The sequence below is a fragment of the Cyprinus carpio genome, chromosome B21 (assembly GCF_018340385.1).
Source record: "Cyprinus carpio isolate SPL01 chromosome B21, ASM1834038v1, whole genome shotgun sequence".
Classification (NCBI taxonomy): Eukaryota; Metazoa; Chordata; class Actinopteri; order Cypriniformes; family Cyprinidae; genus Cyprinus; species Cyprinus carpio.
The window spans coordinates 2,935,088-2,947,920 of NC_056617.1; the positions used below are offsets into that span (position 1 = coordinate 2,935,088).

At 34.7% G+C, this 12,833-nt stretch overlaps 1 protein-coding gene across 1 annotated transcript in view; it reads left to right on the plus strand.

Moving 5' to 3' along the window:
- LOC109046223 (synaptic vesicle glycoprotein 2C-like) overlaps window positions 1-9,597 on the plus strand; it is a 40,350-nt gene extending 30,753 nt beyond the window's left edge. The window contains exons 9-13 of the mRNA XM_042748287.1: window positions 1,302-1,466; window positions 3,216-3,349; window positions 5,222-5,425; window positions 5,511-5,670; window positions 6,579-9,597. Of these exons, the coding sequence (XP_042604221.1) occupies window positions 1,302-1,466; window positions 3,216-3,349; window positions 5,222-5,425; window positions 5,511-5,670; window positions 6,579-6,762 (847 nt within the window). The 3' untranslated portion in view covers window positions 6,763-9,597. The remainder of the gene's footprint in view (window positions 1-1,301; window positions 1,467-3,215; window positions 3,350-5,221; window positions 5,426-5,510; window positions 5,671-6,578) is intronic.
- The last annotated feature ends 3,236 nt before the right edge of the window (window positions 9,598-12,833 follow it).

Genomic DNA, 12,833 nt, shown 5'->3' on the forward strand with positions numbered 1-12,833 from the left:
GTGTAAAAGCCTGGTTTACTCATAAAATTACACTAAAACTCCTCTGACCTGGCTTTTCTGAGACATATTCTATTCTAGTCTAGTCTAGTCTAGTCTAAAACCGATAGTTCCAGCTCTAAAACCAGTTGGGATGAGTTCTGTAAAATATCCAGTAAACATTTAAATTCAAATTGATATTAATAGTCCAAATAAATAATCCACAGTTAGATTAATGAACTATATACAGTAACTGACAGAAGAATTGTTTATTAGAAATATTTGCTAATAGTCATTATCATTATTACTCTATCTTAGTGTATACTAAGTATACTTAGTGTGCTTACTGTATACTGATTTGATTAAACCCACTAAACCCCAATAATATTTATTACAATTCTAATTTAGACTAGATTTTAAATTTTCAGTTTGAATTTTTATTTTAGTTGGAAGTTTTAGTAATTTTGTGGTGTATTTGTATCATTTATGTCTATTTATTTTTATAAATTTTTTTATCTCATTTTTAGTTATTTTTTAGTTAGTTATAGTTTTTAGTTAGTTATTTTTTAGTTATTATATCAAGTTAAACTAAATGAAAATGAGAAATGTTAAACTAGCTGAAAAAAAAATAAGTTGAAGTTTTTTATATTTATAATTTGTATTCATTAAATATTTCTATGTAGTTTTTAGTTGTAGCTATGTAACAATGCTTCACCTTAAACTTATTTTATTTTGGTTAGTTGTGAAGGCAACATTTTTCATTTTCACTTAATTTTTTAAATGTAATATTTATATTTTATTTCAGCTTTATTTCAACGAATAACAGCAATTTTTAATAGTTTTAATGGGGTTTCCACGGTTAAGGGGGTTTCAAGTTAACAACACCCCTAAACTTAAGTAAAATCACTGTAAAACGTGGCTTTTTGCCTTATTTCTATTCTATTTTATTTCTCTTTTCTTGTCTTATTTCCACCTCGTCTCTTTTGTTTTTAGTCTAAATAAACCTGTGTCTTCACTCTGTCACAGACCAACTCAAGCTAAACACTTCAATACAAAATAAAAGAGAAATTCACACACACATACACACACACACACACACACACACACTAATTAAAGAGAGAACAGATGCCTCTATCGCTGCTCTCTGTCAGACTGAAGGCCACCGCTGAGGTGGAGAAATTAATTAACTAAGCGCTGGTGTCACCACCTGTGTCACACACACACACACACACACACACACACACACACCTCAGCCAGCTTCAGTCCCTGTTAGTCACTCAGATGTCACACGTCAGCGCTCTGATGATGTCACTTCCTGTGCGCAGGTACTACGGTCTGTCTGTCTGGTTCCCTGACGTCATAAAGCACCTGCAGGCAGACGAGTATGCGTCCCGCGTGAAGATCCACAACAACGAGACAATCGAAGATTTCACCTTTAATTTCACCCTGGAGAACCAGATCCATAAAAACGGAGTGTTTATCAACGACAGGTCAGTCTGTGTGGGACAGTATGTCTGTGTTCTCATATTGAAGATCATATTCTGCATCTTCTTGATATATCGTATATCTTGAATTACTCTTATTATCTCCATTTTTTTTTTTTGCACCAAAAACAGACATAATTTAGTTTTTGATTACTGTTTCCCACCATCCATAAACAGGCCGTTGTTCTGCTGTGCTTTTATGATAACATGATCCTTTTGTGCGTTATAAACATTTGACAATTCTGACATTTTTTTTGTTTTAGAATTCTTCATTTACTTCTCGCAATTCTGACTTTTTCCTTGGAATTGAGATTATATCTCACAATGATAATTTTTTCCACAATTCTAGGTTTATATTAAATTTTGCTGTTCTCGCTGTTTTTCTTGGAATCCTAAGTTTAAATTTCGTGATTCTGCCTGATGTATAGAATTCTTTTTTCTTCAGTATTCTGAGTTTATACACAATGCAATTCTGACCGTTTTTGGAATTCCGAGTTTACATCTTGGAATTGTTGCGATTGTTTTTTTCTTTGAATTCTAAGTCTTTTTTTAAAGAATTTTTTAAAGCCACAAAATAAAAAATAAAAAAAGTAACCATGACATTTTATCTCACAATTCTGACATTTTCCGCAATTGCAAGTCTATCATTTCAGAATTGCAAGTTTATATCAAAAAAGTCTAAAAATTTAGAGAAAAAAAGGCAAAATGGCGAATTCTTATTTCATGGCGAAATAAGGTTATATGGTTTTTAATGAATTATGCTGGAACAATTCAGTTTTGCAGGAAAGTGCTATTCACTTGGAATGGGATTGGCTGTAAGTACTGATATGTAAATATGGGTGGTCATATGTTAATGGACTCATGATTGTAATGCCATAATCATTTTCCTGGTTTCCTGGGGTTTGTTTTTAGTAAATGAAGCTGGCACTGGGAAGTTTTGGGTTGTGAATGTTAGAAATCAAGCTCTTATTTCAAAAGAGCAAGAAGAGTCAGGTTTCCCCTGGATATAAAAGTGAGATTGCACACGCCAGTGAACTGTGAGAGGCCTTTCCATGTTCTCATCTTATCTACTTCAGCTGAAATAAAATCCTGAGACTAAACGTGTTTGCAGAAGGGATGAGCAGAAATAGAGCCCATCTTCAGCTGCGGTTAATGCTGGTCATAATGTTTACGTTCTGTGTGTGTGTGTGTGTGTGTGTGTGTGTGTTATTGTTCTCAGCGGTCTGATCTCTCTCATAAATAACATCCCGCCGTTGAGGTAATGTCTCATCCAGACGCAGGGCCAGGAAATTAAAACGCTCTTATCTCTTTCTCTTTCTTTTTGTTTATGATCTCCGTCCACTCCTCCTTTTTTCCTCATCCCTCTCTCCTGGAGATCAAGCTCTTATCGTGTTGTTGTAGCGTTCAGCTCCTGTGAAGCTCATTTATGAGCAGAGGAGATCAGACTCCACACACACACACACACACACACACAGACAAATCACAGTGACAGAAATCACTAGATTATGGAAACAACTGGATGGAGAAACATCTGAGAAGGAGACTTCAGTAAACATCTCCGAATGACCTCCATTTAATCCAATTGTTAATTAAGAGAAGCAACTGAGATGTAAAAGAGATTTGATTTTTGTTGCTGATTATTTTCTTATTTGTGGCAAATGGCAGATTGAGCTGATCTTGATTCTTTCTCAGTACTATTTTAATGTTCATTGAGCTGGCTAGTTGTGTCCTGACCAGTCTTGTTCTTTATTTCAGGTTCATTGGCATGAAGTTTAAGTCTGTGACTTTCATCGACTCCACCTTTCAGAGCTGTTACTTTGAGGACGTCAGCTCCATCGGTTCTTTCTTCAAGAACTGCACCATCATAGAAGCATTCTTCTATAATACAGGTACGAGTGTGTTGAAATCGACTAACAGTACCTCATTTTTAGGGCTATATATATATATATATATATGTTTGTGTGTGTGTGTGTGTGTGTGTGTGTGTGTGTGTGTGTGTGTGTGTGTGTGTGTGTGTGTGTGTGTGTGTGTGTGTGTGTGTGTGTGTGTGTGTGAAATAATGTTAGAATGTTGATGTGTACATATATAATCTTAAAATTAGAATTCAATTAACACAATTTTTTTAAGTGAAATGTTGCTTTTCACGTGTAGAGAATTGAGTTATTGAATAATAAAATCTATATTTTCCGCGGTCTTTGGCCATCCAGTGCTGATCTCATTAACAGTGTGTTTCTCTGAAAGTTCAGGCCTGTTCAGCTTCCATAATGGCTGTCTGTGTGTTTGAGAGGGCAGAAGTTAATTGGCTGATGGAAAGTCAGTGCACTCTGATTGGCTCAAGGGGAGTCTGTAAAGTGTGATAGGCCCATAGACACGGTGGACAGTGGGATCTTAATTATTTGGGGCATCAAACTCTACCATTCTTCCATTTTAGCAGGAAAAAAGCAAAGAAAAAAGAAGGGAAAAGGCTCTTTGTTGTAGTGGGCTCAGTGTGAGATCTGTAGGTATCAGTGATGTGAGCGAGAGCTTCATGTTTGATGTTTAAATATCTCACTGCAGCTCACCAGCGACGAGAAAGCACAGACTTTGAAGTTGAAATTGATTCTAATTTATATGCATTTGAAGGCAAAAAGACAAGCAGATGCATTAGATGAAAAACAGGATGAAAGATAAAAGCCGAGGGCACCGATTATATGAAGACCTGAAATAGCCACAATAACAGCTGAACAATGATTTTACCCAGAATACCTCAAGCATGAGAACTTTATGGAGCTCAAGGGTTCAGTCAGTGACATGCATTATCTATATGGAGCAAATCATTTTAGTCATAGGCATGTATAAACATTGCAAGACACACTTATGCATGTTTACAAATCTGTGTAGATTCACATTTTTGCTGATCTGATTGTTGAATTCCCAGTGAATGGCTTCAGTATCCATAATGCTGAAGAGAGATCCACTGAGAGATACTGTTACCATAGAAACAGGAATTCTTTTTTTTCAAATTAAATTAAAGCAGTTTGGAACTCTATTTAAGAATGTTCTGATATTAGTAAAAGTTAAATGCTTTGAGTTTGAATTATGGAGCTTGTTTGAGGCTGTTGATGTTGATTTATAAGTGTGTGTGTGTGTGTGTGTGTGTGTGTGTGTGTGTGTGTGTGTGTGTGTGTGTGTGTGTGTGTGTGTGTGTGTGTGTGTGTGTGTGTGTGAGAGAGAGAGAGCAGACAGCGGTCGGGTCATTTCGGGGTCTGGCTGACTCAGGAAAAGCCACCTTACACACTTCCACAAACTTAACAACTCAGCAGAACAAACACAAACACAGACGGCAGAGAGAGAGCAGGGGCCTCATGGGAAATTGAGTTCATGTCTCTAATGAAGCCGTTTCAGAGCTGCTACAGAAATGAAATGAGCTGGAAATGAGTTGCGAGTGAAAGTGTGAGAGAGCTGGAGATCTGCTGCACACGCTCAAACTCACTAATAGGTTTTCAGAGGTTAAACTCCCTAAAGACCCTCCTGTGTGAAAGAGACAGATGTATTTCAAACTGTCACCAGAGGGGGGCAGTACAACATCTATCTATCTATCTATCTATCTATCTATCTATCTATCTATCATTCTAAATATCTGTCTGTCTGTCTTAATTGTACAGCACTTTGTTATTTTCTGTAGGTTTTAAATAATTTTTTAAAGAAATAAAAATGTTTGAATGGATTTGTAAGTTGAGCATCTGTCGTGTAACTCATCGTCTCCCGTCTGTCTCGTTCAGATATTGATGACTCGAAATTCATCGGTTCCTCTGTGATCAACTCCACGTTTGCGCACAACAAGACCGGCTGTCAGATGACGTTTGATGACGACTACAGCGCGTACTGGGTGTATTTCATCAACTTCCTTGGAACACTAGCCGTGTTGCCAGGCAACATAGTCTCCGCCCTCCTCATGGATAAAGTGGGCCGTCTGAGCATGTTAGGTCTGTCACTTCACCAGATTCACCAAATACTAAATGAAATGTACTCATCTGATATCATATTGTTGACTGTGTATTTTGTGTTCAGGCGGCTCGATGGTGTTGTCCGGCATCAGCTGTTTCTTTCTGTGGTTCGGCACCAGTGAGTCCATGATGATAGCGATGCTCTGCCTTTATAACGGACTCAGTATATCGGCCTGGAACTCACTGGACGTGGTGACGGCCGAACTGTATCCCACCAACAGGAGGTACATGGACACACAGATACATGCAATCACTAATAAACACAGATGCTTTCAGTTGACTCAAGGCACATGAAAATTACTGAAAAATAAACTTTAAAAAAAGTAAACTACAACTGAAATAAAAAATAATTAAACAAATAAAAAAACTTAATAATATATATAAAAAAACAAATACAAAGGACAAAAGGACATAAATTCAACAAAAATTACATTTAAAACGAAAAGTAATGAAAGTTATTATTAGCTTTTTTTAAAAAATAGCTTTTAAAAAATGGATAAAAAAATATTTTTTCACCTTATTTAAATAATTATTATTTTGTTCCTAGATCTCCTTATGCTGCATATTTAGTGTAGATAAATACTGCTGTTTTTGATGTAATTACATATATTAGAATCATATAAAAAACAAAATAGTTTATTATATTTACTTAATTTGTTAATTTATATGATTTATACTTTATTATTTATATAGTTTATTTTTCAGTTTTATCAGTTGCATTAAATATATCAATTTTTACATTTATTTGATTTAATAATTTAAATAATTTATACTTATTTGTAACTTATAGTTAATTTTTTATAGTTTATTTTACCATTTTCTTAGTTGTGTTTAATAGAAATGTATACATTGACATTGAAAAATATAGATTGACATTGACAAACGTAATGTAAATGTAATATCCTAATTTTTGTGCTAAATAAACACTGCTCTGCTTAAGTGAAAGGTCTAGTCTGATAATTATATTATTTAAAATAACGTGCCCCATAAATAGCTTCAGTGTAGTTTGTAGCTAACAGCTTCATCTAAAGTGTAGTTTGGCTGTAGCTGAAATGATCAGCTTCTGTCCTTTAGATATCAAAGTGCTAGGGCTGCTAGTACTGCTAACACTGGCTGTGTCTGTCTCCTGCAGAGGAACTGGCTTCGGCTTTTGTAATGCCATGTGTAAGCTGGCTGCAGTCTTGGGGAATCTAATATTTGGGTCATTGGTGGGAATCACGAAATCCATCCCGATCCTGCTGGCGTCGTCTGTGCTGGTCGCCGGAGGCCTGGTGGGTCTGCGGCTCCCCGACACCCGCTCCAACGTCCTCATGTGACCCCACCACACCTGTGACCTCTGACCCTGAGTCGCCACGGAAACACGCAGGACACGCTCAGGGTGCAGGTGGAGGCGACTACGACATGTTTGCTTTATTTATTCATTGAAAGTCTGTTATTTATTCATTTAGAGGGGGTTATTCTCTTTTGACTTGCCCAGTTTAGATTAAAACTAGATTTTGATGCCTTTACGGTAAATCAGATGTTATGATGTTATGAAATGTAAAAACAAATATAATGTTTTTGGAGTGTGAGTTTTTGACCTAATCTGGGTGAGAAGAATTATTATTTCAAATTATTTATTTATTTATTGAGAAAATTCAGCTATTTATTTTCATTTTTTTAATTTTACATTTTATCTGTATATTTTTAGCTGAACACAAAAAATACAAATTCAGGTGATATTAATGTTTTTTTTATTATTATTAATTTTAAAATTAAAACACTTTAATTTTCTTGAAATCATACTTTTAAACTCAAACGGCCATTTAGAGATGTAGACATTAGCGATGACAGCTTTTATTGTTAGCGTAGGTCCGATTCTCCGGTGACTTCCACCGAAACAAGGCGATAACGCTTATCCAGTTTACATTTTCTGCTTTTTCTAATGATTTAGCTAGAAGAAGAACACCGACACGCTTTGACTTCATTCTTGCCTTTGTAAACTTTGTCATCGATGTAGCCGAAACGGACTTCATTTGGTGTTTGTCTCTCTCGGTTTAAGGGTTAAAGATGTCTTGATAACCCTAGTTCTAGCTGCTACGCGTCCATGTGCAAACTCTTCCTGGGAAAACTGAATGGCCTTTGCTTCCTCTCCGTGCCTCCTTCCTCTAAAACTCTCGCCGTCGGCTTCTCGTAGGTTGTAGTGATCCATCGTGCAGCAGAACCGAGCGCGTGTCCGATTTCTTTTGGAATGCTCTACTGCTCCAGTAAGTGGAAATATGTCAGTTTCATCACATTCCACTGGAAGATCGTACATGAAATTGTGCAATATGACAGGACGTGATACTGTGGAAGCTTTTTCCACCACTGAACAAAACAAAAAAAATTCTGACTTTTTTTGCAATTGTGAGGTACAAAATCAGAATTGTGAGGAAAAAGTCTAAATTGCGAGTTTATATCTTGCAATTATGATTTTATTTGTTGCAATTAAGAGTTTATATACCGCAATTCTGACTTTATAACTTGCAACTTCAAGAAATAAATTCAAAATTGAGAGATATAAACTCACAATTTAGAATTTTTTTTTTCAAAATTGCAAGTTTTTCTCGCAATTCTAAGTTTTTCTTATAATTGTTAATTTGTATCTTGTAATTCTGACTTTATAAGTTGCAGTTGTGAGTTTATATCACAATTATGAGAGAAAAAGTCAGAATTGCACGTTTGTATCTCAAAATTCTGATTTTATTTCTTATTAATGCAAATTTATCTCGTAATTCTAACTTTTCCTCGTAGTTGCGAGTTTCTCTCATAATTCTGACTTTTTTATCGTAATTGCGAGTTAAATCATGCAATTGAGAAAAAGTAAAAAATTCTGAGTTTATATCTCACAATTCTGGCTTTTTCTCACAATTGCAAGTATACATCTTGCTATTCAGATTTTTTTCTCATGCAATTCTGACAATTTAGCGTAATTGTGAGTTTATGTCTCGCAATTCTGACTTTCTTTATTGTAATTGCAAGTTTATATCCCACAATTCTGACTTTGTAACTCACAATTCACAACTGAAGTCAGAATTGTGAGATAAAAAATCGCAATTAACTTTTTTTATTCAGTGGTGGAAACAGGCTTCCATATGATATGGCCGCATCGTAGAAAATAATAAAAGCCATTCAGTCTGGTCTGATCTTGATGACGTACAGCCCCTGCTGCTGCTGTCTACATGCACTGAAGTACACTAAACACCAGAAATATACTCCACACAAGTACACTAGTCTGCTGCGTCAACGCTGAGACATTTCAGATGGTGTCTACATTCACGTACTTGCGTATAGATATGTTTCTGGCCTAATTTAAAGATATTTTATTGTGTGTATGTCGGGAAAGTAAAGATAAACTTGTTTTGATTTTATCATGGGTGACAAAATTTGCTGTACACGTCTAAATGTTGTAAAGTGTTGCCTGTTGAGTTGAAACATTATTTTTCATTGTCAGAAGCGTATGCAAATGTCTCCTCATGTGTATAGATATATTAAATGAACATAATTTTCTGTCTGTAGGTGTTTATTTTAGCTGGTTGTGTGATTTTGGGGTGTTATTTGAGCTAACAGGAGGATTCAGTGTCATACAGGTATTTTTTCTGCAGATTTTTTACAAGTTTGAACAAATTGAGTTCATGGGAGGAATATATTTAAAATTAGGAAATGCATCTCCTGTCCTGTTTATTTGAACTGTTTTGTTTTTATATTAATTTCAGAACAAATTCAAGTGGCCTATCTGAAAAATACAAATGAAGCGTGATATCGTGTGGTTAAATACACCCATGCATGTGCATATTGAGAGTTTGTGTTGCAGTGATTTTGTCCGTTGTGCTTTCGCCATGAGTTTATTTCCTGATTTGAAAGATGAATGTATAATTATTGTGAGTGTGTGATGTTGTTCTGAAATGGGTTTTGATTGGTTGTGGATCATCTGGCATGCCAACGACACGTCTGCCGTCAAATTCATTTTGTCAAAGTGTCTGTGACGTCACTGGCCAAATATCTCTGATATATCGGATTTTATTTTGAAAAGAGAAAAAAGTGCCATGTACAGTGTGAACGGAAACTGAGGTGGATTCGGTTTGGATCCAGATGTACTGCTATTAAAGAGTATCATGATAAGACTCTAAAAAGTGTCTGCTTATTATTTTAGATAAGTCTGGGTGTCTACGTTTACATTTTAAATTTACTTTACCTGAATTCACCTTATAAGCTGATATTCTGGACCACATAAAATAATATCTCAGATTAATCATAATAAGTAATCTGAAGTATATGAAAGTAATCAATTACACAAAACCTGCTTAAATTGCAAAAAAAAAAAAAGTGGGTATCAAAATTTGTTATATTGTGACCTCTAGTGGTGAATGTGAGTACAATAAAATGATGTGGTAATAAAAAATATATTTTTAAAAATGTATAAATATATTATGTATAATAATAGTAATATATAACACATTACAAAATAGCTAGAAAAACTCATAATTTGTGAAAGATGTTTTAAAAAATAAAAAATATTTTCTAATGAACACTAAAATTATCTCATTGAAATATTGATATATAAAAGTTGTATGAATATATGATATAATAATAATAATAATAATAATAGTAATATATAACACCTAAAAAATAGCTAGAAAAACTTGCTTAGAATTTGTGGAAGATGTCTAAAGAAAATAAAATTTGATGCAGACAAATAACAACTGTCCGATGCCTCAACACTAGATGGAGCACGAGCTCCAAACATCTCGCATTTAGTTAGTGTTGCTATACGAACTAGACTCCTGTACTTTTATTGGACCCGGACTGTGTTGAAATGTGCTGTGTAATTCTGTAATGACATGCAGGTTTGAATCTGTTCATGTCTGACTGACTCAAGCACAGTTTAATCCTGCAGGAATATTACACTGAAACTAGATGCCTGCGCCTCTGTCTCTGTCTGTTTCTCTGTCACTGTCTCTGAATTTGTTCTTGCTGAAAAACAGCTCACAACATCCTCCATACACAGCATAATAATAATAATAATAATAATAATAATAATAATAATAATGCATATTTTATTATTATTATTATTATTATTATTATTATTATTATTATTATTATTATTATTATTATTATTATTATGTTAAACATAAAAACTTACATTAATTTTAATACATCATCACATTATGTAATAATAATAATAATCTATTCATACATTAAAAATACATACATTAAATAATAAATAGATTAAACGTAATAAAATAAATAATATGCATACTAAATAAAATAAATATTTATTTTAACAAATAAATATAAAAAACAATTATTCATTATCAGAATTATATCTAATTATTTTGTATAATTTATATAATTATTTTAAAAAATACTATTTATATTACTGAACCATTCTGTCGCTTATAATGGTCACAGGTGTAAAACATCAGCTGATATGAGATCAGTTTGTGCTGGATTTGTGGTTTATACCAGGGTTGTTGAAGTTGGGTTCAGACCAGCAAACTCTACTCTGGAGGCCTGATTGTTGCTGTGATCTGCATGATCTGGATTCCAGGCATGTCTGAGGATAATTCTGCTTCCCAGCGGATCCGTTCCACCCCGGGCCGCTCAGAAGAGCAGCTGAAATGGAAATGGGAGAGAGGATGTTAAATAGTTTACATACACAGTAGCTGCTTCACAACATATATGATCTGACCAATCAGCAGGACCGCAACTATCTGCTGTACGATGTAAAATAGAGAGAACTGCATGCGGAAGTCACATGTGTGCACCACAAAAAAATAATATTTACATGATCATTTGCACTTTGATAAGGATTATTGATTTTGCTGCTGGGAAACAGTTGGATATTCAAAAGGTCACATTTGAATGCATCACATTTGCATCACATGAGTACAGAGTTTTGTGAAAGAGAAATATCAAAAATAATAATAAACAAACCTCATATGAGCTAAAACTATGCCCTAGCAACCACATAGATACTCCCTGGCAACCACATAGCAACTCCCTGGAAACCATCCACAACACCATAGCACCTACTCCCTGGCAGCATTTTGCAACTATTTAGAACATCTTAGTAAGCACATAGCAACTCCTTGGCAACCCCCTGAAATACCCTGGCAACCACTAAGAATATTTGAGCAACCATATAACAACATCCTAGCAACCACATAAAAACTCTGGCAACCACCTTAACCACACTAGCAACCAGATAGCAACTCTCCAGCCCCCTAGAAACTCTCTGGAAACCAAATAGCAACTACATTGGTAACTACCTATAACACCCTAGCAACCACATAGCAACATCCTGGCAACATCCCATGACAACATAGAAACACCATGGCAACCACCTAGAACACTCTAGCAACCATATAGCAACATCTTATCAACCACATGACCACTCTGTTCCCTAGCAGCCACATAGCAATTCCCTGGCAACCACTTAGAATACACATGTAACCCCATAGCAACTCCCTGGTAACCTCCTAGAGCACCCTAGCAACCACATAGCAACACCCTTGCAACCAATCATAACACCCTAAATTCACCTTGGCAATGACCTAGAACAACCTAGCAACCATATAACAACATCCTAGTAACCACATAACCACTTTGTGCCCTAGCAACCACATAGCAACTCCTGACAACCACAAAGAATGCCCAAGCAACCATATAGCGTCATCCTAGCAATCACATAACTACTCTGTGCCCTAGCAACTTCCTTTAACACCCTAGCAACCATATAACAACATCCTAGCAACCATATAGCCACTCTGTGCCCTAGCAACCACATAGCCACTCTGTGCCCTAGCAACCACATAGCAACTCCCTGTTTTATATATATATATATATATATATATTAGGGCTGTCAAATGATTAATCACGATTAATCACATCCAAAATAAAAGTTTTGTTTACATAATATATGTGTGTATACTGTGTATATTTATTATGTATATATAAATACACACACATGCATGTATATATTTAAGAAGAATATGTTATGTTTATATATTAAATATATTTATATATAATATAAAATATAAGAATATAAATATATAAATGTTTATACATGTAAATATTTTCTAAATATATAATTTATGTGTGTGTATTTATATATATAATAAATATACCCTTTACACATACATATATTATGTAAACAAAACTTTTATTTTGGATGTGATTAATCATTTGACAGCCCTAATATATATATATATATATATATATATATATATATATATATATATAAATAAATATAGGAGTTGCTATGTGCTTACTAAGATGTTCTAAATAGTTGCAAAATGCTGCCAGGGAGTAGGTGTTATGGTGTTGTGGATGGTTTCCAGGGAGTTGCTATGTGGTTGCCAGGGAG